Source organism: Dicentrarchus labrax, unplaced genomic scaffold (assembly GCF_905237075.1).
Source record: "Dicentrarchus labrax unplaced genomic scaffold, dlabrax2021, whole genome shotgun sequence".
In the NCBI taxonomy this organism is placed as follows: domain Eukaryota; kingdom Metazoa; phylum Chordata; class Actinopteri; family Moronidae; genus Dicentrarchus; species Dicentrarchus labrax.
This window is the reverse complement of record NW_026136711.1, coordinates 5,937,165-5,964,379: the sequence shown is the minus strand read 5'-3', so window position 1 is coordinate 5,964,379 and position 27,215 is coordinate 5,937,165. Positions and strand designations below refer to the sequence as shown.

General features: G+C 40.5%; 2 protein-coding genes across 2 annotated transcripts; one reads left to right on the top strand and one right to left on the bottom strand.

Annotated features, from left to right (window-relative positions):
* The first annotated feature begins 705 nt into the window (after positions 1 to 705).
* On the top strand, positions 706 to 2,261 carry LOC127371881 (G0/G1 switch protein 2). Its single transcript, XM_051415080.1, has 2 exons — positions 706 to 776; positions 1,230 to 2,261. Exon 2 carries the CDS (start codon positions 1,265 to 1,267, stop codon positions 1,631 to 1,633), a length of 369 nt encoding a protein of 122 aa, XP_051271040.1. The 5' UTR covers positions 706 to 776; positions 1,230 to 1,264; the 3' UTR covers positions 1,634 to 2,261.
* A 12,487-nt stretch (positions 2,262 to 14,748) lies between these two features.
* ldlrad2 (low density lipoprotein receptor class A domain containing 2) lies at positions 14,749 to 24,907 on the bottom strand. The gene is made up of 5 exons (XM_051415021.1): positions 24,680 to 24,907; positions 20,498 to 20,983; positions 19,737 to 19,886; positions 19,244 to 19,384; positions 14,749 to 16,984 (listed from the first exon to the last, which is right to left on the bottom strand). Exons 1-5 carry the CDS (start codon positions 24,756 to 24,758, stop codon positions 16,677 to 16,679), a joined length of 1,164 nt encoding a protein of 387 aa, XP_051270981.1. The 5' UTR covers positions 24,759 to 24,907; the 3' UTR covers positions 14,749 to 16,676.
* Between the last annotated feature and the right edge of the window lie 2,308 nt (positions 24,908 to 27,215).

Sequence of the window (27,215 nt, the reverse complement as noted above, 5' to 3'; positions counted from 1 at the left end):
GGGGTATACTCTTCTCATCTAACTGTATCTGTATATTTGTTGCATTTTGCATGACTCAAAATACAAATAAAAAGACCTTGAGCAAAAAAAAACAACAACCAAAAAACCAACAACAATAAAATAGATTTAACAGCTATAATAAAAAATAGAGTTTACTAAACAGCTACTTAAGCTAAACTAGAAAACTAGTTAAACTAGATAAAATAGAGAGGGCTAGTAAAAATAAAAACAAATAAAAGAGGGATAAAAATGAGATATTATAAATAAAATATAAAAGCCAGACTGAAGATATATACGTTGTCTTCATTTGTCTTTTTTTGTTTTTTTCTCAACAATTCCTATAATTTTGGTATAATACTGTATACATACTGTACATTATGGTATTAGCACCAGTATGAACACCACAGCTTCACTGGTTAACAGGCTACAATATACACAATGTAAATTCTGACAATGTTTTATTAAATTGAACTCAAAGTAACTTACTTTTGAATACTACACAAACCCTAATGGAATATCAGTGAGAACATTAGTGACAGTGCTGACTGTGTAATAAGCCTACACACAACTGGGTGAAAGTTTCTTGCTTTTTTTCTTCTTTTTTTGGTTTCCAGAAACTGGCCTCTGTGCTTCATGAATATTCAGCTGCTGTCACTGTGTGGGTGGAGAGAGAAGGGCTATAAATGACCACAGTGTCCAGTAAAGGTGTGTTCATGCCACAAACTGGAACTCATAGTGAGAACCTGTGACTACAACAAAGAACAAACCACATCACGGTAAGTTATTGTTTTTCCTTTTCAGACATCAGTGGTAGAGAGTGTATGCTACGTGTGTTAAACACAGAAATGGGATATTAGGCTTTATTACATACATTTTTTAAAATAAGTTTTCGATTTATTCTAGACTAAACTGTAGCTTAAATTTGAATGTCTTATAATGTGTCAATCCATTGGGCAGTTTGTAATGCTGCTGCACTTGTGGTGCAAATCTCAGAGCTGATATGTGATCTGGTCTAATGACTACATGTTCCCAGAACCCAAAGTGATGCATTTAACTGCTTCTTTAGTCTGACCAACAGTTTAAATAGCCAAAAGTGTTTACAGTGATATGAAACAGACAAATGGTATATCTGCACATCTAAAAACAGCTGGAACTACATAGCCTAATAGGCTAATTTTACAGAATGAATGCTTCAAATAACTTTGTTCTTCACTGATACGTTTTAACAGGTCTACATACAACCCTCGCTGCAGAACCAGAGGAAATGGAAAGCATGCAGGAGTTGATCCCATTCGCCAAAGAGATGCTGAGTCAGAAACCCAGCCGTGGTTTGCTGAAGGTCTACCTGGTGGGCTCTGTGTTTGCATTGCTGGGGACGGTCATTGGCCTGGTCGAGACTGTGTGCCACCCTTTCTCCTCTGGTGACACGATGGATGCGGAGATGGTCCTCATGTTGGCCAGGGAACACAGAACTGTTGAGGCCGAGGTGCAGCGCAGCAGTGTGGAGGGCCAGGGGGAGGAAGATCAGGAGCAGCTGGCTCGTGAAAGCGGGGCCACGACCCAGAGCATGACCCTCTCCAAGACTCACAGACTCAGCCAGCGGAGCACAGCCAACCGGCTGCACGCCTCCTAAAGGGGTCAACCCTGAGTGACTTGAGATATTTATTAGGGGGCTGCTCCTTCTGCACCACTGAGTTGCGCCACATGTACATAATCTGAAGCTTTACTGACAACTTGCCATTCTGTGCTGCTTACTGATGATGCCTTCAAGTGCTGCTGGAAATGTTGCTTAGTATGCCTTATGCATTGGGCACACATGGGCCCAGGGTCAGCCAACATGGGAGAGTTTTGGACAAGCCCACCCATTGTCATGAGAGTGTGGAAATCGAGTCAGCAATACAGTATGTGGTATAAGTGAAGTGTACATTAAGTCAGTCAGAGCAATGGTTTTGCGGTTCCCCAGGGATCTTCCAATTTGTTTTCCTGAGTCCCCATCAAACGCAGGAATTGTTTATGATTATCAAATCAAAAGTTTGGACTTCAGAGCTTGAAGTTGGAAGTTTACAACAAGTCCCCGAAGGCAGCATCGGTTGGCTGTGATAAGCTGCTGTGCAGCACCACTTGTTATCTGCTGAGTGTATCTGACCGCCACTCCACCCACATACTGGGCTCAATGAGAGGAGTGTTTTTGTAAATATTGTGCTATGTGCAAATACTGTACTATCTGTTTTTCATACCAATAAAGTTCATTTTATTTATTATGTCTGGTTTCCCTCTGCTTTGACTCCTTCAAACATTTGCTGTACATTTGATCAAGTCCTAAGATTAGGCACAGGTAAACTTATGCTTGTAAAGAAAAGTGTGACTAGTTCACTGCAAACAGGGTTAGGGTTAGCATTATGAAGATCTTAGTTCACCTGTTATTACAAATAACTTACAAGAACCTTCGAGAAGTGTCATTTCTTTCTTGACCATAGAGAAAGAAGATATAAGATTTATTATGTGTGTTGTTTAAAGATATGAAACAAGAGAAAGCTTACACATCCAAGTCACACAAGAGCAGGTGCCAGGGGCGGAGTGTGGGGTGGCTTCAGGGCCTCCAGCTTTTAAAATAATTTCAACTTTGTGTCATTTCCCCTCCGTCTCGCTGACTGGATCAGACAATAGAGCAAGTTCTATTACTGTGGCAATATCAGCATCTATTAAATAATTTTTCATTTGAACAATGCAAATTTTATAAAATGTATTTTAACCAAAAGAAAAGAAAGGGAAAGCTGTTCAAAGACCTGGAGCAGCTGGAGAAACTGCTTACTTTACTCATCCTGGTGAACGGGACTACAATGATGAAATAAAACTGAATATCTGCACAGTATTGGACATTATAAAAACTATAAATAACTGTCAAAGGAACATTAATAACAAACAGTATGGCAGCAATACATTTAATCTAATCCACAGAAGAAGAAGAAGAAGAAGAAGAAGAAGAAGAAGAAGAAGAAGAAGAAGAAGGGATTGACTGTGTGGGACGTTTATGGCACTGGGAAATAGTGTCAGAGTCTCTGTTAGGGATATAATAATGATTGGGACAGATAATGGGAAATTTATATTATTTTAAATTATTTGTGGGACAAATAAAGGAATATCTTCTCTTATCTTAATTAAAGTAAAGCCGATAAATTATCAGCTGATATGAAGAATAATTTATTTTAAATTTTATGCAAAACAATTGATAAGCTTTATGTTCTATGAAAGCCAAAGTATGTTTGTGAAGATGTTTAGTGATGTCAGGTAGATTTGGCTAGCCTTTCTGTTAGAACTACAGGTTGGCGATGGCGAGGAGAGGATGCGCCGCGGCTAATGAAGAGCAGATACAGGTTAGCTGCACTGGCTAACAAGCATGTCAACTCAGTTGTCTGTGCAGTTAGGAAGCTCACAGTACAAACAGCAAGCCCTGTACACATAGTGTTAGCATTAGCCTGCTGCGTGCTCATTGGTGCACAGATGCTGATGAGTCCAACTTCTGCTTTTGATGGAATATTTCTTTTCACTGGTAAAGGTCTTCAGTGTGTTAAGAATCCATAACCATCGCCCATGAATCTCCACACAACCACAACATTTTTCACCAATACAACAACACAGCGTTAACCTGTAGCGTAGCCTAGTGTAGTGGTCAAAAAGCCTCCCTCCAGCAACGCCTGTTCCCTGAGTGAAGGTTCCTACCTAAAAGTGGTTAATCCATAAATAAGATATATAGAAATCACAAGGATACACAGAGATCATACAAACACAAGTTTATTATGAAATAATATTGGGTGAGAAATCATAATTTACTAGGGAGCCCTATCCAGACAGCTTTTTATTGTTTTCCAACATTGATGTTAAATTTACTGTGGCTCTTTATACACTGACCATCAAGACCCTTTAATGTCAAAGGGAAAACAGTCATAAAAAAAAGTGATATTACAAAGAATTACAAATGCTAGTAGTCACCTACTTTAATAGGACACTCACTCACTCTTAGTTAAATGGTGATCACCTGTGTTTAGTTAACAGGTTTCAACTGGTTGTAGTACAATGACGACTTATTGACCAACCGACCAACAGAGCAAGCTGCTGATAGATATCCACACAGACTCAAGGCTACTGCATCCAGTATGTAGAGCCTGAGAGAAACTCCTTAAGCTTTTCACTTCAGTGTGGAAGCCCCGTTCCGCCAATCTGATAAAAAAAGAACAGATCCTGTAAGTCATTACAATGAAATAATGACTTAGTAATCCCTAAAAAAATTTGCATAGGCCTATGCATTGTACCAAAGCAACAGAAGCAAGTTGGTGAGAAATTAAAATTAAAATTAAAATTAACCTAAAGTACAGTAGCAATACATTTAATTGGATAAATTCAACTTTTGCAGAGGAATAAAAATATGTGCCGAGAGAGAAAATAAACTAGAAAAATAGAAATGAAACATGTGCAGGTAAGTTAAGTGTTTATAGGTTAATGTAAACTATGTGCAATTAAAATTAGGCTGTCGACCAATGAATGAAAGTCACAGCATGTAGCAGAGGTAGTGCAGATGGAGTCAGAAATGACAGTGAATGAAAGAATGTCACGGAAAACAGTGCAAATGGAGGAGGAAATTGTCCATTATCTATTGTCCTCCCTGCCTTGACTAAGAGCTGTTGTACAGTCTGATGGGGGACGAAAGAGTTTTTGAGTCTGTTGGTGGAGCTGGACTGGGACAGCAGTCTGCCACTGAACACACTCCTCTGCCTGGTGAAGGTGTTGTGCAGAGGGTGGTGGGCGTTGTCCAGGGTCCTTCTCTCTGCCACTGTCACCAGAGAGTCCAGCTCTGTGCCCACCACTGAGCCAGCTCTCCTCACTGGTCTGTCCAGTCGACCTGCGTCTCTCCTCTTGCTGCTTCCTCCCCAGCAAACCACAGCATAAAAGAGCACGCTGGCCACCACAGACTGGTAAAACATCTGCAGCAGTTTTTTACAGATGTTGAAGGACCCCAGCCTTCTCAGAAAGTACAGACGGCTCTGCCCTTTCCTGTGTAAAGCGTCCATGTTTGCTGTCTAGTCCAGCTTGTCGTCCAGCTGCAGCCCCAGATATTTATAAGTCCTGACCACCTCCACATCGACCCAGGACAAGGTGGAGATGTGGTTCCCTTCTGAAGTCCCCCACCATCTCCTTGGTCAGGAGGTGTTCAGCGCAAACAGTTGGACCGCACCACCTCACAAAGTCCTCAACCAGGCACCGTACCCCCCCCGTCCACCTGATACACCCAAATATCGCAGTATCATCCGACATAATCATGTGATGTCAGTGCTACTGGTCTAAAGTCACCGGCTCTCTGACTCGGCATTATTTTGAGCTAATTTTGAGGATAGTTTCTCATTATTTTGAGATAGTAAGTCATTATTTTTAGACAGCCATTATAGCTTTTCTTTTTCATCACGTTTGTGGAAATTGGCTTCCATAATGTTAAGGTGAGATCTGTAAGTATGGATAACTGGTCTTACACAGTGTGGGTTAATGTGAGATACACACTCCACTGTTTGCCCTGAGACCCTGGTGTGTTAATGGCTAACTGCAGGTTTTATAGGGTCACAGGACGGTTCAGCGGAGGCACTAACAGATCCAGCAGCATGGCTCACTGAGATAGCACAGCCACAATGGAACAATGCTGCCTGACACGTGAACACACATGAGTGGGAGGCCAATATAACCCTGAGTCAACATGATACTGTTTGGTCTGAGAATAGTTTGAGTGATGGCCTACGTGAGGGCTGAAACGGACAACACTTAAATCTCTGCACACAGTTGACCTAAACTGACTGTGAGCCCCGTAAACAGGTGTGTGTAACAAAGCAGTGATGTAATGTAAATGGTGAATAGCACTAAGGCTGTTAGCACTGTCGCGTCACAGCAACGAGGTCCTGGGTTCGAGTCCCAGCTTTCTGTGCGGGGTTTTCATGTTCTTCCTATGTTTGGATTTCTTCCATGTATGTTAATTCTCCTGTCTTTGCCTTTGACCAAGGCACTGGCTCCAAACTGGAGTTGGCCCCCGGACACTGTTCAGTTGCTGCCCACTGATCCTCACACTTAGGATGGGTGAAATGCAGGGGATCAATAAAGGATAGATAGCTAACTGTTAGCATACAAGTTCTGTTTGAAAGAGCAGCAAGTGCCATAGCCAATGAAGCTTGCCTGTGACTACTTGACGACACATCCATTAACACACACAGTGTTGAATTCAGACGAGTGGTGCATCTTTTTCTATTGGGTTAGGTAATAATGAGTGTGACAGAACATGATATCCAAGTATGACATTATAATAATTATTTTAAAGCTGCAGTAGGTAACTTTTCTAAAAACAACTTTTTGTTGTATTTTCTCGAATTTGCACCGTGTTCTGACAATAATTCATGAGACAGACAATTTGTTAAAAAATCAGGTTCCTCTGGCTCCTCCTAGTGCTCCTAATGGGATTTGCAAGAATCCACAGTGGGTTAATGAAAACAACCAATCTGAGCCGAAAAAGATCTAAAGATGCTGTGGGTTGGAAGCTTGAAGATAGTTGATAATTCCCAGCATTTGATACTCTGGGAATGAAACTCAACAATCAATATTAACATTTACATTTTTTAGCTGTCTTGCCTTTAAGATTTCCTATCTTATACCTAAAGAGTTTAAGGGAGATTTAATACTATTTACGGGTTCTCACTATTGTCTAGTTGCATAAGTTTCTGACATACATTGATGATTATTTTGTTATTTAACAAATGAAAAGTTAGTAAAACAGTTAAAAGTTAAAGTGTTTTCACTGTGTGCTTAAAAAGGGCATTTAAAGTCCCGATCTGCAAAAAGGCTGCCTCCTGTCATTGCATTTGACAAAATTATGAACCCTCCAGCTGCACAACTTAACAATTTAACTTGGGGTCAAAATATCAATTACAGAAAGTCAAATCAAAGTGAAAAAATGGTTGGGAAAGACTTTTTATTCTGTCTTTCAAAGAAACAGGGATTTGCTTTGAAAGGTTGCCAGTGGATACCAGAGCACACAGTGTGAAGCTGCTGACGCTTTGCCAAGCCCTTCCCGGTGTCAGCCAAGCATCCTCTGAGTAAAGAACAACAGGCTGCACAGCGCTGCAGACAAGGATTCGATTACATCCTGGTTTGAATTGTGAGCTCAGTTTTAAAACCACCATGTGTAGCAAAGAGAGTCCTTTTAGTTGCCAGCTGAAAATGTGTGTGTTTCAAAACAGTGTTTCAAACTGACCTGCAAGTGGGACAAACACATTTTTTCAAACTCACAGAACTTCATTGTCAAGTCTAGTGAAGAATATTTCCCACTTGATGGTGGAGTCCAGGTGTCTTGTGTTTGAATATTGAACTGAAAGCAGTGTCTTCAGTGACAAGACAGAATATACTGTATGTGCCACTGTCAGACTTTGTGAATTTTATTTTATTACCAACATTTTTAAGAAGCTATAGAAAATGTGGGTAAAATCTAAAAATAAGGAAGCAGTAATAAAAGGGGTGCCCTGGTAGCTCACCTGGTAGAGCTGGTCTTTGCAGCAGCAGCCATGGATTCAAGTCTGACCTGTGACCCTTTGCCGCAAGTCCTTTTCTATGTTGAACTGTCCTGTCAATGAAGGCAAAAAAGGCCCCAATACATTCAAAAAAAGCATCAGTACATATTTTTATTTTGCAGCATTTTTTAAATAAAAATTACAATACGTACAAAACAAACTCTGACACTGCACTGTGAATCAATGTGTAAGCGCTGACTAGTTTGAAAACATAGTAGCCCAGAACCCTTTCAACAGAGACGCTCTTTCTTATTTCTATAATAATTCAAGCATTATTATGTTATTACATTATGTTAGAACATTTTTATTTTCTGCTGGTATGCAAGATTTCACAGATGTAACTTCTTTTCAATCAAATCATTCAAATTCTTTAATTTACATTTTTTTTAAATGGTAAATGGTAAATGGACCTGTACTTGTATAGCGCCTTTCTTGTCTTCCGACAACTCAAAGTGCTTTTACACTACATGCCACATTCACCCTTTCACACACATTCACTCATCTTGTTAATAGTGCTGCAGGCTCACTATGAACAACATTAGATTCTATTGCTCCTATAAAGAGGAAAATATTAAAACATAGGAGACTAGCACCGTGGTACAACCACCAAACCCGCTGAATAACGCAAAAAGCTAGGAAATCTGAAAGGAAATGGCGCTCTTCCAAATTATCAGAATATTGCTCAATTTGGCAAGATAATCTTAAAACTTATAGAAAGGCCCTCTGTAATTATTCAGCACTAATAGAAGAAAATAAGAACAACCCCAGGTTCCTCTTCAGCACTGTAGCCAGGCTGACAGAGAGTCACAGCTCTATTGAGCCACATATCCCCATAAACTTTATGAGCTTCTTTTATAATAAAATTATTACTATTAGAGAGAAAATTAGTCACCAACTGCCATCAACAGTTATCAGTGGCTCTCCAAGTTCAGGGACTTCAACTAATGTAAACTCAGATATATATTTAGAATGTTTTTCTGCTATCGATCTTCATCAGTTAACTTCAATAATTTCTTCATTGAAGCCATCAATCTGTCTGTTAGACCCGATCCCAACTAGGCTGCTTAAAGAAGTTGTTCCCTTAATTGGCACTTCTTTACTGGATATGATTAATCTTTCTTTATTATCAGGATATGTACCACAGTCCTTTAAAGTAGCTGTAATTAAACCCCTTCTTAAAAAGCCCACTCTTGACCCAGGGGTTTTAGCCAACTATAGACCGATCTCTAACCTCCCCTTCCTCTCTAAGATTCTGGAGAAAGTAGTCGCCAAAGAGTTGTGTGACTTTCTACATAACAATAGTTTATTTGAGGATTTTCAGTCAGGATTTAGAGTTCATCGCAGCACAGAGACAGCTTTAGTTAAAGTTAATAATGACCTTTTGATTGCTTCAGACAATCTCTTTTCTTTCTTTACCAAAAACTGCAGTTCCTCTAACGGCCACTTGAGGCTGGCTCCAGCAGTTAGTCAATCCCCATAAGGCCCAATATTAAAATGTCTACAATGTTTACAGCCTGGCACAATGGTATATAAACTCTTTTGGTCTCTATAGCTAATTTCCCCATTCATGACAACTGTACAGGGGGTGCATTTTTATACAACCCAGCTGTTAAATTAATTTAGGCTTAAAGTTATGCATAATCAAGGGAGGAGCTGTTTTGAGTGACAGGTGGGTGCAGTCACAGGTAGCTGTTTTTAGTAACCAGGCTTCATTCAGCCCACCACAGCTCCACCCACGCTCCACCTCTTTGACCATTTTTGGATCAGTCCAGAGCCAGTGGAGTCAGGACTGCCAAGGTGGTAACGGCCAGAGTCGACCACACTGAGCTTCACAAGGGCTCTTCACAAATCTATGGGGGACGTCACAGAGACTACGTCCAGTTTTAATTATACAGTTGTGTTTTCTACAGTTGACCAGAACGGACCAACCCAACGCTGGCTCTAGATAAGGCATTTCGCGTTCACCAGTTACCACTTTGTTTACCACAACTATGTTCACCAGCTAATCGCTGACTGTGTCTGTCTGCTGTTTATTGCTGTTTCTTTGCAAATTCATCACTACAAGACCACTAACACCATATGACCCAGATGACATTTCCTTGACTATCTGAACTTGAATCATGCTTGACTTCCAGAGACCCTCACAGAGTTTATTGAACACAGATCCTATAAAATCCGCCTGTAACAGTGGTTTATTAAAGAAACCATATGAGGGAATTGTATAAGCTTACAGTAAAATGTGAGAGAAGCCTTGTTCTCAGGCAACTTCAGCCATCTTCTATGCTGTGGTCTGCTGGAGAGGGGACAGTACGGACAGGGACAGGAAGAGACTCAATAAACTGATTAGGAGAGCGAGCTCTGTCCTGGACTGTCCTCTGGACTCCATAGAGGAAGTAGGTGAGAGGAGGATGTTAGTGAAAATCACATCCATCACGGACAACACCTCTCACCCCCTACATGACACTGTGGGGTCCCTGAGTAGCTCCTTCAGCAGCAGACTGTTACACCCTCGGTGTAAGAAGGAGAGGTTCCGCAGTCTTTCATCCCTGCCGCTGTCAGACTCTACAACACCTGATCAGTGTTGTAGTTTGTGTTTTTCAAATTACCACCATACCATAGCTTTAGCACTTTACCATAGTTTTTTATATCTGTATTTATTTATTTCAAGTAATTGCTGCTGTGACAAGGGAATTTCCCCGTTGTGGGATTAATAAAGTAATACAATACAATACAATTACAATTACAATTACAACATCCTGCTTGATCTCTGACCTCGTCCAGAGTGATGCACATGCATGTCTGAGTATGCATGGGTGGAGTGGATGTATAGCTGCTGTCCATGGTGAGTTGCTTGATGGGTGTTTAGATGCACTTTCATTCCTGTACAGTCAGAGACAGAAAAAGGAGTCTGCATACTTAAGCGTGCTGCGGCCTGGCAACCTGGAGGTCAGAAACACATTGTTTGTTTAAGCATAAGGCCTTACCAAGGACACAAGTCAAAATCCCTAAAAAGGCAGTACAGCAGTCGCTGTGTAATGTAGTTACACAACACACAGTGTGGCAGGCAGTAAAAGGTTATAGAGCTACTCCATCTAGATGATGCCACAAAGAAAGTTTGCCTGGTGGACACATGAAAACAAGTTGCCTCTCACATGGAGCATCAATCTGGGTAAAAGGAGGAGAAGACAGGTGGGTTGACTCTACTGTACTTTATACTGTATATGAAGCCTGGGAGATATTCTGTTAAAAAGACCCCGCATTTTGTTTTATCTCATGGCAAAGATGTACATCCCTTGAATTGGTTACTTAACAGCCTGATCTTTTCCCATACCGATTTTCTTTTTACAGAAAATGTTATGATCCACACAAGCATTATTATTAGAGTAAAAAGTATGTATACACCCCTCCCCACATACTTATGCCTGATTTTGGAGTCCCTTAGTTCCAGTAAAATAAATATTAAAGATCTGCTATGTAACATTTAGGAGGAAATGGAGTATAATATTCATAGGTGTGTTTTCATTAGTGTGTAATTACCTGAAAAGAAGAACTGTTTTGTCTTTGTTATCTTAGAATGAGCTGTTTATATCTACAGAGGCAGCCATGGATGTATTAAAGGAGAGCTGGAGATGGGGCTCTGTTCATTCCTACAGAAGCTACTCAGTGTCACATGAAGCCAGAAAAGTTTGATATCCTGGTATAAAATTTGCATCTTCTGCATATACTTTAACATCGTGTGGGGCACACAGAGTTCGAGTTATAATCTGAGTTTAGTGGGGGTCAATAAAATAAACAATGTTAGGAGTGGAGATAAATAAATAATAGCCTAATGGGTGGGCATTCTGTGTGTTCACACACACACGGCAGCCTACTACTACAGTAACAACTGCATCAAGGAGATTGTAAAACCTGAACCTCCCCTGCCATATTGCAACAAAGTTTCAGTAGCCTGAAATATGTCAAACTGAGACCAATCATTAAAAGAAAAAATGCACTTCTGCCCTTTTTAGTATCATATGAAAGAATGTTATTTTAGGCACTGCTGGCTGCCGGTGCACTTTTATTCTACCCTATGTAGCACTCCACGAGTACGAGAAAGGATTGTTTTTTGGGAGTTGTAAATCCAATAGAAAGAAAGCAGTCAATCTAGAGATAAATAATACTCATTATATTGAAAATGCATTACTTGTGATTAAAATAATGGTTGCTAGCAATATATTAGCAACCCCCACAGATGTATTACGGGGGCTCAGCTCCCACAATCCAAACCATAGCCCCAAAGGGTGAGCTCACTATAGTATGGAAGTATATTTCCATACTATAGTGAAGGATTATGTTGGAGAAACTTTCTGAAAATAATGAGTTAATATCATAAAGTCATTATTTTGAGATACTAATTCAGAATTTTCAAATACTAATTCAAAATATTGAGAAAGTTTCTCATTATTTTCAGATACTAAGTAAATATTTTGAGAAAGTTTCTCACTATAATGACTTCCAGAACTTTTCCCTGTCACATTAGTGAAAATGGGCTTCCATACTAGAGACTTCCATCGGCCTAGTTGCTAACTTCCACTTTAGCCCAGCACTAACTTCAGTGGAGTTAAAATGATTTAATGGTGCAGCTCTTCTAGACTTTTCAAAGCTTAAAGCTCTGCGCTCTTCCTGGGGGCTCTCTTCTGTGGATTCCGCCATTGTTGAACTGTCAGTCGACCAGAATGGACAAACTGAACACTGGCTCTAGATAGGGCAAGTGGAGGGAAAATGTGTTTTACATGAAACATTTTATTTTCTTGATGTGTTTTATATATAGATTATATTCAAAACAACCATATAACTTTATGTAGGCAGGATCTGTTTGCCAAGGAGAACTCTGTGTAATGATCAGCTTTCCACCTTTCAATACTTTTAAAAACCTTTTAAAGTCAACTCTGACAGAACAGTGTAATTGTTTTTAACTAGGTGCCCTTTAAGCTGTATGTCTGTATTAGCTTAAGTTAAGTGTAATGTCTTGTTTGTGTTCTAGTACGTATAGTGTATGTACAGAGATTTGTGGTGTAGTATGTAACCTTTGTCCTGTCTTTTATGTATATATTTTTTAAAACTTTTTGCCACCAGTCTTGGCCAGGAGTCCCTGGGAGAAGAGTAACTGTAACTCAATGGGACTTTTCCTGGTTAAATCAAGGTTAAATAAATAAAAATAAAAAAGGGTAACAGGCCCTGGGCACCAAGGTCATTTGGTTTTTCTTTCTCCAGAACTGTATCTTATTTGGTTGGATCCTCCTTTCTGTCTACTATAAAAAGAAAAAAGATATTATAAGCAGGGGCACAAGCTATATTCTCAAAAACATCTTTACCCTTATCTTCACTCAAGGATGTAAGAAAGCTGCAGGAAGGCACGTGTTCTCTGGGGTAAACAGTGGAAGTAACCATGTTTTCATGACCAACCAGAAAGTTTCCTTGTGTAATGGCGCCATTAAGTGGGTAAAAGTGTAAAGGCATATGATCATGAGACGAGTTTATATCCAATCAAGGATGCCCCACCCCCCCGGGTGAACTGTGTTGTGGAAGGAAACTTTGGAGTTTAAAAGTGTATGCCAAGAGAAATGGTGTCCTCTTGATTCATCCATTCAAAGCCTTCGTATTTCAGATTTGTATGTGCTTCTCTGTGGTATCAAGATTAAAACTATGTATGAAGTAACAAAGTTTAGTTGTTTTGTGAGTCAGCATGCTAAAGCCAGCATGCTAACATGCTCAAAATGACAATTTAACATGCTGATGTTTGGCAGGTATAATTTACCATGTTCACCATCTTTGTTTAACAAGCTGCTATTTGATACTTTGCTCTAAACGCAGCTGAGGCTGATGGGAATGTCATCAGTTTAGTAGATATTTGCTCATAAACCAAAGTGTTGGGCACAAAAAAAAAGTTGCACGAAAAGTGAGAAGATCACCAAAGTTATCCGAGGGGGGACATGAATGTCTGAAAATGTTCATGAAAAGTGTGAAAGCCCCTATCTAAAGCCAGTGTTTGGTTTGTCCGTTCTGGGCTACTGTAGAAACATGGCAGCTCAACATGACTGTAGAAGAAGACCTGCTCCCTCTGTAGATCAAAACAGCTCATTCTAAGGTAATAAAAACACAACATTTCTTATTTTCAGGTGATTATACATTATTGATATGAATATTATATTCCTTTTCTGACAATAGATCCTACTAAACGTTACACACTGCACCTTTAAGGCTGATCCATTCAGACCAACATCTCACTCAAAATTACAAACATGAACCTCATGGTGGAAGAAATATCAGGGGATCACTGTGCAGTCATTTCCCCTCTGGGCAACATTTTTGGCAATCCATCCAATAGTTGTTGAGATATTTCAGTCTGGATTAATGGATCAACAAACCAACATTGTCATCCCTAAAGCCGCGCTGCTAATAAGGCTAAAAAGCAGGCTTCATTTCATAAAGACATAACCACTAGATAAGAATAATTAATATCTTTATCATTTCAAATTCAAATGATATTTCATTCTACTTTCTTTACCTTGTAAATGTACTATAGTTGCAAATTATCAATACAATACTGTCTTTTTATCATAAAATTCAGTTCTCAGTTTCACCCTTCAGAAATGTACACCTACTAATATATCAGCTTGAGCTGATATTACTTCATTGATTAAAGTTGGTTAATTAGCAAGAATTCCTGTAGAATTGCTAATATCACTGATATTAGTGTTATTATTATTATAAATATTATTATTGCTATGGTTACTTTTGTTGCTGTTGTCACTGCTCATTGTCCCCCATCATTGCTGTTGTCATGTTCATCATCATCAGTCACTACTATTAGTGTAGTTGTTGCTACTGTTGTTGCTGTGCACCTGTCTGTCTCTCTCTCTCTCACCTCAACTGGTCGAGGCAGATGAGCCCCCACCTAGAGCCGGAGGATCTGTCCCAGGTTTCTGCCTTTAAACAGGCAGTTTTTCCTTGCCCTTGTTGCCAAGGTCTTGCTCATGGTGGTACTGTTGGGTCTCTGTAAATAATGTTATAAAGAGTTCGGTCTAGACCTGCTCTATTTGAAAAGTGTCCTGAGATAACTTCTGTTATGAATTGGCACTATACAAATAAAATAAAATTGAATTGAAAATTGAATTGAATAGGTTTATTTTGTGCACACAATAGTGGGTTAGGAGTCCATACTTCATCACCACACTAGAAAATGTTGTCCACTAGGCACTGGATAACTTTGTGCTCCCCTGTCCACATTCACATTGTATGTGGAACAACAGTGGACTGCTGGGAGGAGAGTGGAAAGTCAAAAGGAATTTCTCCAAGGGAGAACAGCTGTTGTCACCAGGTGGGTGAACTGTAGTTCTGGGGCTGTTCCCTCAGCGTGTGTCAATGGAAAACGTTTGGTCAAAGCTGTGGACTGAAAGTGTACTTTCACTGCAATAGTTACTTTTAAGACAGAGCAGAAAATCACATTTATAAGAAAGAAACAAATACATGACTAAAAACTGTTCACACTTACAACTTTACACCGTCATAATATAACTGCAAAACAGGCGGAATGTGCTGTGAACAAAAATGTTTCTTAAGTGATCCTAAGAATCCTTAAAGGGATAGTTTGGGTATTTTGAAGTAGGGTTGTATGAGGTACTTATCCATAGTCAGTGTATAACCTAGGCTACAGTAGACAGTAGTCAGCACACTGCTGAATACAGGGCCAACATGGAAATATATGAATATAACATTCCACTTCCGTCAATAGATCCTCCTAAATGTTAAACACTGGACCTTTAAACTGATAGATTTATTTTGAGGTGGGCTTTTTATGTGGATAAAATAAGTTTTTCTGCAGTCCCCGTCCCAGTCTGCTTCTCCAAACCAGGGGCACACTGACTGCCGTCTACTGCATGTAATAATGAAAGTGAGAAGCAAGATCTTGGAGCTATAGCAGAGTATGCTAACAAACCTGTTAAACAGACAGTTAGGCGTCCTATCCAACAGCACCCATCCCCTACTCTCTGAATTTCAGATTTTGCCCTCTGGCTCTCGGTTCAGATTCCCCAGTTAAGACCAACAGGTACAAGCACTCTTTCATCCCCTCAGTCATTTCTCTGCTAAATGCAGGCCCATGGGAAGAGTTAGTGGCCCATCACATAGAGAAGCACTGCTAGAAACACGTCTCAGGTAAAACAATCTCTTATCGCTTGTGCTGCATGTTGTAGGTTTTTAAAGACGCATAAAATTGCAAGGTTCAGAGTCGCACCACTTGTCAAGAGTCCAGACACATCTTACACACAACATAAAGGGCCTTACTCGTGGTATAATTTGTATTTACTTGCTCAAGTAAATATTCACCCTTTAATCTGGCTTACTACAGTGATATGAGCCCAAAATAAACCAATTTTGCTATGATTTAATTGCAATAAACAGATCACAATGATGCTGAAATAACTTCATCATCGATTTGTAAAACGTCTGAATTCATACTTTGTCGGGTCTATCCACAAGACGACGAGCAAACAACTTTTGAAATGGTTGTTTTCTGAACTGAGTTCAGGCTGATCAGGGCTATGCTAGCAGCTGTCTGTGGGGAAGCAACAGCTGAATTTTTCAGTCAAAGTTTAATATTTTCAACTTGAGCAAACACACAGATGGGGGGGATTACACCTATTCGCCCCCCAAATAAAGTTGAAAGTTGAAGTAACTATGGATGTACCTTATACAACGCCACTTCAAAATACCCAAACTATCCCTTTAATCCTATCCTTTAAGATACATTCATACTTTTCCTACAATCCACAGTCATACTGTACCCTGCTTCACCTTCTAATAACATAAACACAGCAGTCTCAGCATCTGCATCATCACATTTAAAGCGCAAGAACCACAGTTTAACCAAAACCACTCAGCTCTGCTCATATCAGCATTGGACCACTTCAGTAAAACTAAAAGGATTCTTGGTCCCGTTGCACTGCCTAATGCAGTAACTGTTCACCACTGACCACAGCTCAGCATCAGCTCTGGTCTCTGTATGCTGGAACCAATGACCTGAACAGACCTTCTGCTCTAAACTGCCGCTGTGGTAACATTTTCATCAGCAGCACTGTTGGTGCTGGCCGGCGTGCCCGTGGAGGTCCCGTTGACCGGTGTGTGTGGGGTGACTTTTGCCAGTCGGTGCTCCTTGCCGTGGGTGCAGCCGTGGGCACAGAGCTGGCAGGAGGCGCAGGCTGAGTTGCAGCAGGGTAAGAAGCGGCAGATGCTGACGCGCCACAGGAACCAGCCAGGTGACCAGCAGCACCAGCAGAGCACCACACTGCCTGCCACCACACCCAGCAGGATGTAGAGAACCAACAGGGACAGTGAGGCTGGGGAGTCTGAGGATAAGAGGGGCAAAATACAGTTCTCTTTATTCACATGGCACACATACTTGATTTAAGTTATAATACAGGTTATAATACTTTTTCCTCTTGGAACACTCCTTTTACTACTTTTTAGGTTTTTAACTCTTCAGCCTGTACACTGCCACGACAAGTTGTCAGGACCTCCTCTCTGGCTCTTGTCTTACTCTGGCTTCCTCTCTGCTTTGCCTTCCTACTGTCTCATATTTTGTAACATCAATCTAAAAATGTTCAGGCCAGTTCGAAAAGGAATTGTCCTGATGAAACTTTGACAGTTTATATAGTGGACACAGCTTTCAGGTCTGTGAACCCAAGCCAATGTAGAAGTTTCTTAAATCTGCATTCTTTCTAGTGGCCAGCAGGGGGATCTCCATGGGCTTATGGAGAAATGACCCTACTTCTAACTAGATTTATTAGCTCAGTAAACAGTTTCCTAATGAGTTTATGGTCTCAATCTCTAGTTTTAGTCTTCTTCCATACAGCATGATGTTCATTTAGTAAATGATGGTCCCATTTAGAGTAAATTGAGTAAATAAAGCAGAGTACATCTTAGCCAATGAGAGCAGCTCAGCTCACAGTACGTTAACATGACCATAATGCCAAACTCGAGGCTTTGAAGTCAATGCCACTGCTGAAATTTACTTTGGAGGAAATTCAATAGCCGCTGCTATTTCCTTGAAATAGCTTGTTCGCAGTCACTGCCTCGTCCACAGAAGTACTCGCAAGCTGTTTTTTCTGCAGTTTTTTGTCAATTTCTGGCACTCGATAAAAGCTCTACATGGTTTCTCAGGTGATATAGAAAATGTAGAAAATCACGTCCTGCCGTCCATTCAGCAATTCGTGCAACAGGCAGGGGCATTTCCAGACATTTTTGACTGTGGCGGAACAAGTGGGACACTGAATTATGCAGGGGTGGCATGAAGTATGGGTTTCCACTTTCCATTCATTCTCATTTTATGCCATTCCAATACTGTTTATGGACCCCAGTATGCAAAAATATCCAAATACATAAATGGCAAAATTAACATATTTATACCACATGAAAAAAATTGTATGGGATTAGCATAAAGTGGGCATGTCCGTAAAGGGGGACTTCATTCCGATATCTTGAAGTCAGAGGTCAAGGGACTACTTTAAAAATGGCCATGCCATGCCATGCCATATTTTTCCATCGCGTTAGTATTCCATTGGTGTGTAATCTAACTCCCTTCACAACATGCTAGCATGGCACCAATGGGTGAGTTAGATCATTTAGTTTCATATGATACCAGTATGTCCATACTAGCTTTAAAACACCGCCTGCTACAGCCTCTGAAAGACAGTGCCGAGTGGAAGAGGTAAGGATAATGGGGTGGCACTTGGGGTGCACAATCAATATAAGGAGTGGCCAGCACCACCCCAGGACCCCCTCAGTAAATGCCCCAGGCCACAGAAACAGGCCCTTGATGAATTTTGCTGCAAACTGTCACTGTTACAAATCTTGTGTGATGTCTGACTGATAGGTCAAAGTTAAAAGTTAACAAACTCCTCTAGCATATCCAAAGCTGCCTAATCGTCTTGACACTGGTCTTGTACAGTCTCTGTAGAGGCTGGCTGTAACAGTCATTTAAGCTACTCACTGTGCAATAAATTAAGAGTACACATTGATATGCCTGGAGCCTGCTAACTGTTTAGATTTCCAGTGTTTACACTCTTAGAAAATAAGATGAATTCAACCGACGAATCAGTCTGTCTGTGGTCCCTCCGGTGGGCAGGGCACATTGAAATAGATCTCAGCTAATAAACAGCTGGCAATTTGCACAGCAGGCAAATGTGAATCCCCTTCTCCCACTGTCAGCTGAACAGTCAGAACAGAAGAATAGCTGTTTTCTTAGGGCAGACTTGGCCGGCTCTTAAAAGCAATCAAATGCTGACAGGTTGGCCCAGACAGTCTCTGTTTGCACCTCTGACGCTGGAATAGAGACGGATCACTCAAAAGGCCGCTCTCTGCCGTGAGAATCCATCACCATTTATTGGTTTACGAGTCTTTAGGTGAAATTAACAACTCAATGGTCACCTCTATTAGTTTTATGACCAGTCATCAGGACACTTTGCATCCAAATGGGTCCTTAGTTCATTTGCTACCCACTGCAGGATAGAAACATAGTATATTACACACTGATTGATTCCTGCCAGTGGGGACTGTTTCTACCAATTGAAAGAAGAAATATCTATTATGTCCCACTGGTCACTCACCTGTTACTGACTCGTGACTGGGAGCACTGTCCGGCACGCCGCAGTTCATATGTGAAGGCATCGGCACTGTGGGTGGATTCACATAAGGTGGGGGTGGGGTTGCTATTGCCGGTGCAGGTTCAGGAGGTAACAGCTGACCTGCTGATGAAGGACAAATCTGGGTCAACTTTCAAGTGACAGGAAAGACGTGGACATTTTGTTGTACTATAAAGGCATCCCCCTTCAAACTGGTGGCTTCAAGTTTCTACATCACACTGTACAAGTTGATACTGGACCAGGACTGACATCCTAACTATCACAAATCATGCTGGTAGGCCCCGCCCCTTTAAAGCAGATGTTCAATGAGCACAGAGAAACTTTCCACTTTCAGTAGATGAATGTGAAAACATCCTTCTAGAGTCAAACTCTGCACATACAGCATTCACACAGCTCACTGTAGGAACAAGAACACTGATTTTTCACTGTAGGCGGACTTCAATCAGCATCAACTAACCTTTACAACCTGTAGTCAGGTTCTCCTCCAAGTCACTTCCATCCCCACAGTTGTCAATGCCTTTATCATCACACACCAGACTCAGCGGGATACACTTCCCATTCCTGCAGGTGAAATATGGTTCACTGCTGCACTCTGATTGGTTAAAACCTAAAGAGGGAGACAACAATTAGGGAGTGGGGCAAGAGAGGAAGGATCTGAGTCAGCCACTCAAATATTACAGCTGTGGGTGGAGCTTAAGAGTCTCACTGATTGTGATTTAAAGCAAAAAGAAAATACTGCAGCGTATAGAGTCTTCTTGCAAACAACAACAGTTATTTTCGAGTGGTAACAAACATGCTGAATGCATTTCCATCTTCATAAAGCATTTTCCAAGCTGATTTGTTTACACCAATCTTTGCTACTTAGCAGTATTCTTCTTCCCTGCATTTTGCTGGTGCAAAGTTTTTTGTGGAATATGCAAAACCATCAGTGGAATATTGCGCCACTCACAAAACATGCGCTTGGTAAATGGAACAAAAACTCATCAGAACATTTTAAATCTGTGATGCTATAAAGGCTGATTAATGTAAGAGCTGCCTGTTCATCTGAGTGGTAGAATGCATATGGTCCAAGCCAGTGGGTATTTTATACATTTATATATTTCGTTATTTTCAGATTTTAGGAGATCAGGATTATTATACCATATGCATATCTCGTCAAAATGGGTGTAAGACGCTAAGCATCTGTGGAATGGATGGACATGTCTGTGTCCTTCTTACCCAGTCTGAAAGAGGTAAAGTCCCCCACAAAGTCGACTCTGGGCTGAGTCCCCCGGGTCACCAGCCTCAGGGTCAGGTAGTTTCCAGTGGACAGCACTGGTCGGGGTGGGCTCTTCCCGCAAAGAGGCGGCCCAAGGGGAGGTGAGCTCCTGTCCCGTCCATCGTAGAACTGAACATAAGACCCTGCATGACACGGGTCCCCCGAACTTTCACCAGAGGTGGGCTCCAGTCTGGGGTTGAGAGGAGCAGAGCCACGAGGGGACTCGGGGAAGACGGGGGCAGGACTCAAAGGGGCCACTCGTAGCAAACTGTAGACCAGGAAAAAGCGGAAGTGGAACTGGACCTTGTCTTTAGGGGAGCTGGCCTGCATAGTGAGGTGGCAGTCAGTCCCCATGGTCACAAAGTAGTACTTCTTGGATTCCTGGTGCGAGTTGACAATCATGCCGTCACCCCGGATTGTTTGGCCACAGAAGTCCACTACGTTCACTGACAAAGAAAGGACACCAGAGACAGAATCCTCAGAGACAAACTGGTACATGGAGTCAGTCTGTAATGAAATGAAACATCAAAGAGCCTGTTTTCTATCTCTGTAGGGATACGTTCCATAATGTTTTCAGACAACAATCTAACAATCTGAGCCTGTCAGTGGCAACAACAAGAACTTTTAGTAGATGTATGAGGATAACCGTTAGCTTATGTTGCGGTCATTGGATCCCGTTTCAGAAAATATTTTAACATCTAACTCAGTGAATTAAGAGTTTAGCTAATAAAGACGGTTTTATTTTGTTTCTGACTACTTTGAATGAAGTTTCGATATTACGATAATATGGGAGGTAAAATGACTGTTTTTGTCTTTGGAGTCTGGTGGAGAGTGATATTATGGCTGTTTCTGGTTAAACTAAAGGTCTCTCTCTGTAGGGATCCTTTCCATACTGTTTTCAGACTCTGAGATTAACAATCTGAGTCTGTCAGTGGCAACAACAACTGATAGTGGCCTTACTTGGACGGGTTTGTCATTTGTCCCCAAGGATTAACAATAGCTTACATTGCAGCCCATTTTAAGAATATTTATCTACGTCATCTACGTCAGTGAATTATGGGTTTACTGTTGTTAGAACAATTGAAAGACAACAACGATGGTTTTTGGTGAGTATCAAAATGGTTTTTGGCAAGTCAATTTTGCATATATTTTTAGGTTTCAAGGTTATTTAATTGTCAGTTTTAAATGTCAACTGTAACCCTTTAAAGAGGGAAACTCCAGCAATGCTATAGAAGAAGCTGAAAGTTAATACAGTTTGTCTTTAACACACACACATCATGCTAAACCTGGTCTGCCAACTCAGCCATGATGTGATCATCCTGTTGATCGTTTGAGAGGCAGCTCACTGCTCATACACAGGCAGGACCAGGACAGATGGGTGGGCAGATCCGGCTCCAGCAGCCCCCACCCAGCCACCCAGCCACCCCCTGCCTCTGGGCTGCAGGCCAAATAATGAGAAAATTTACGACCACCCCTGGAGTTTATTAGCTCCGTTTCCCTGGGAGACAACTAGATCCTCCCGCACTGACCTCCAGGAATGTCTCAAAGCCTGTGAGCCCCTGTTGGTGGGAAACAGCTCATCCCCTCTGCACCGCATTAGAAAATACAAAGCTTTAGGGGACACTGTCCAAAACACGGGTGACCAGAGGACACTGAGTCCCCAGTAAAGATTTTTGCAGGCTGAAAATTCAACTCTTTTTTAACACTATCATTGTAAATGGAGTCCATTTCAGAGCGCAAAAGCAGGGGGCAGGTGAGGGCCAAGGTCCTTGGTGACACACTGTAGTGAGAAATGTTTTCGAGACAGCATTGTGTGGAAAGGGCAGCAGCCTCACTGTCCACCCATGTGTTGTCCTAACACTAGTGACTCAACACAAGCTTCCATTATATGACTTCAAACTGACCAGTCCTGCTGCATGCCAAACAAGGTATGTAAACAGAACACTGAATAAACATGAATAAACTGGTCTGATGGGGCTGCAGCAGGGGTGGGTCACATGGAAATGTATTACATTATATGCAATTTTATATCACAATATCAATATGTATCATGATATGAATGTTTTAGATAAATTGGAGACATATAGACAAAATAATTAAACATTTGCTGAACGTCATCACATGAATTCAACAGCTCTAACATAAAACAGTACTGCTCACTGATTTGCAGCATTGTCCACAATGGTCTCATACAAGCTAGATACTAAAGAGAGAGCTAACTCAACATAAAAACTACAGAAACTGGATTGTTGACACATTTCTACAATCTCGCTGATACCCAACCTCACTATTTTAGGCTATAGCCATAGCAGTATAATAATAATAATAATAATAATAATAATAATAATAATAAGTTTGCTTTCATTAAGAAAAATGAATAAACATAGAGTTACAAATCACTGAGACTTTACTGCTGTATTTTGTCTGCTGTCCCAGGAGTTCTATGAATTTCCTAATCATATGGAACTTGCATGAGTGGCATGGTCCGCCACGGTGAACACTAAGCCTGGATTAATTTTTATTGACTAATGTGGTGAAGACTTTTTTCAGTTTTTAAACTGCATTATGACAAAACAATGATGTAACCTGGTATTTAATATGATTGATTATACAACTGAAGGAAGTTTGAGTCAGCTGTACCATACAGAAAACAATGGAAACCAATGGCTGCATAGAACTACAGAAACATACACTGAAAAACCTGTAAAAGAACATTCAAAATGGTCATCAAAAGTGTGAAGTATAGTGAACACAATGGTATGGCCCTTTAAACTTTAACAAGAGTAGAGTAGCGTATCATTACAGAATACTGTGTATGATGTGTAGAAAAAAACTGCTGTTTAAATGTATATTTTTCATAATGTTTATGAAGCATTTTATGGGTCCAAGCACCACTTTTGTTTATGTCCAACAACTGTGGACTCAATGCTGAGATATGTAAAATGAGATATTTCAATTACTTTACATTATTTCAAAAGAAATTGTTTCATTTAAATATTACTTCATACTATATTAAAATTATCATTTTAATTTACTCCAGTTATATGATTTTTCATATATATTTGCCTGTTCTTCACTTCTGAGTTCTTACCATCCACACAATAATAACAAAATGCAATATATATATATATATATATATATATTATATTTTATATGAAGATAGAAGTTAGCAAGAGAGCACATGGATGACAGGTTGGGCCACCTTACACCAGGTGACCCTCTTAGAAAAAGCCTAGAAAAACTAGGTCAAGATCATCTGAAGTGTTTATTGTGTGTCCTTACCATACAGATTAGTTATTGTGAATTTTGAGCTACATTTTGAAAATAAATTAACATTACTGCAGCTTTAGTTGTAAATACCTTGTGTCGCTGTAGAAACAAATTCAAGGCAAGTTATATATAAAAAAAAAAAAATAAACATGTTGAGGATTAAAATCTGAATGACTGCTGTATATACAATTGTGTGTACCTGTTTATATGTATGACACTGATGGTTAAAATTTAAATTCATAGAGGGTCAAAAATGGCTGTATTTGCAGAACTGTCTTACTGGCAGTATGTTCTCTCTGACCGAAGAACTCTCACTGTGACAGATTTAGGGCTTATACTTTACAATAAAGGCACAATTCTTATACTTTTCTTAACTAACGCATGACTGATAATGAATGCATGGATTAATGCAGGATGTTGCTCACCACTAACAAATTATCCAGTCACTATGACTTTATGGAATTAGTTCACATTTAATAGATTACTACAGAAGCTGATTGGGGCCACAATAGAAAATAAAAATTTAGTTCTGACTTGAAAGTCAGAATTCTGAATTCTATTTTTTTAAGTTTTCACATGTGGCCTTAATCCTGTTCCGTAATTATCAGTTAAGGAATGTTATTGCACTTCATACAATAATTCATATGCAACCAATTAGGTTGATTCCTCTTACATAAAATATTTTTTTCAGGACCTTGCATTTCTGCACCTCTGATTTAAAAAAAAAAAAAAAGTTTCATATTTCTATGAGAACAGATTATATTGACACATTTACAACATAGAGGAGCTTTAAAAAAAAAAATTGTGTTTGTGTTTATAGCTTAAACATATATAGATAGTGTAAATGGTGTATCCGCTGGCTAAACACTTACCGGTCTCGATGGCCGAGCAGTGCAGAGTCAAGAAGCAGAGCAGGAGGAGCAGCCTGAGCACCACCTCCAACTCCATCATTATCCTGGCTGAGAGAGTCCGCAGCAGTCAGCTTACACACTCATTCTAACTCCAACTGATGTGCTCGCAGAGGAAGAGGAGAAAGCTTCAGCATGTGTGCGGCGTGTGATAGAAAGCTTTGAGTTGGGGCCAGCTGCCACTCTGCTCTCCATCATAAACACTCTCTGGCTTTTATTCCAGTTGAACCTCCTCTTGGGGTCCCGTCCTGTCATCTCCATGGAAACACACAACCAATCAGCTGTCAACAAGCAAGCAAGGAAAAAAGCTCCTGCTTGAAACAAAACCTGATGTAAACTTCCACAGACTTTCAGTATTTTTGACCATGTTACAGGTTCAAAGATGTGAAATGATAGTGAAACTACACTGTACAAATTCATACAGGAATCTAGTGGAATCATATCCTGACAGTAGTACATAACATAAATAATCTGTGATAAATAAGACCTGCTCATAATCTGGCTCCTCCTAGTGCTCCTAATGGTATTTGCAAGAATCCACCGGGCCTGAATGAAATCAACCAATCAGAGCTGCCATAAAGTTGATCATTCTGTCTGAGTTTATCACAAACTGTCCGATGAAGAAATATATTTGTTGTTGCATATATCTACAAAATCATTGACAAAAAACAGCTGGTCTGTACACTGTACATTACACAGGTTTTCCATTAGATAAGATAGATAGAGAGCTAGTAGTGAGGGGCAGGCAAAGGTAGAGTTATTCGAGTACTCGATTTGGACGTCAGTATTCGTTCAATGTAACGTTATAGACAGATAGCGGTCAAACTGCTCCACAGTCTGCATGGAATATGAGTGAGACTGGACGCTATCAGCTGGAGTTCATGGATCAAACTATAATATCCTTGCTTTGTTTATTTCGTGTACACGTCTGTGTCCGACAAAACAGTGATACCCAGAAGTTTCCTCCGGTTTGTTTGTTTGGTTGAGTGGCATAGACAATGAATGAGAAGAGGGAGCACTGGTAGCAGCAGAAAGTGAATGAGAGAAATAAACGTTATTTTCTGACTGTTTCACAGCAATTCTTTTCAGCAAAAATAAACACAGCCACACACCCTGAGCTACTCAACATCTGATTCAGTCTGAATAAAGAGTGTTAGTGTGACAGTGGTAGCCAAACAACCTTATCTGAAGCTCAGTGCTGACCTGTTCAGGAGAAATGAGCCAACTTGACATCAGTCTTGAAATCCTTTCTGGTACGAAGCTGTCTCCATATTCAAACATGTACCCATGCTTTACCATGTCTCTGCTCGTTGAGCTCTTTAGACAGATGCAGAGGCTGTTCAGTTCAGGCAAACTCCAGCGTTATCTCTGATGATGATCCTCTGATTGCTGCCATGGATGCTGCTCGCTGTGTTCACACGGAGATTAGGTCCATACCTGGCAACCCAATGTGTCCAAACAGGGGCAATCACACAGGCCAAAACAACAGAAAATCTGCATCGGAATGTGAACTTAAAATGAGAATATACAGTCTGTAACACTGTTGTCGGAGACACTATTTCAATTTTACCAGTTTCTGAAGACATATCATTGTATATAAATATCATTTTTTTTATGTCTAAAAATGTCAAGACTTTGAGACAGGACATTGATACTATATTCATAAATGCATATTTAAATGAATATGGCTGAATTAACCCCTGATCCACCCACTTTCTCTGTATTGGATACAGGTTTCAGGCGATGAGACACTAGCTGGTTCCAGATCTGCTGTGTGGTGATTTAACACATTAATGCCACTAGGAATGTAAAGATATATTGGAAATTGTGATAAAATTACACTGATCAGCCATAACATTGTGAGCACCTGGGCACCCTGGTGGTCCTAATGTTCTGCAGCTCCATACCAACAGACTGCTCTGCACTGTGTGTTCTGACCCCTTTCTATCAGAACCAGCATGAACTGTTTCAGCAGTTTGAGCTACAGTAGCTCGTCTGTTGGATCGGACCACACGGGCCAGCCTTCACTCCACACGTACATCAATGAGCCTTAGCCCCCCATGACCCTGTCTCCAGTTCACCGCTTTAGACCACTTTTGTTAGGTACTGACCTCTGCAGACCGGGAACACCCCACGAGAGCTGCAGATTTGGAGATGCTCTGACCCAGTCGTCTAACCATCACAATGTGGCCCTTGTCAAAGTCGCTCAAATCCTCACGCTGCACATTTTTCCTGCTTCTGACATCAACTTTGAGGACAAAATGTTCACTTGCTGCCTGATATATCCCACCCACTGAGAGGAGCCATGATAACCAGATAATCAGTGATATTCACTTCACCTGTCAGTGCTCATAATGTTATGGCTCATCGGTGTATGTGAAGAATCAAATTGATGAGATGAAAAATTAAATGGGAAATTGTCTAATCTAACAGTGGCCAAGCACCAGTGACAAGAGAACACTGAATTTGTCAGAAAAGGAAATAATCTGCTCAGAATTCA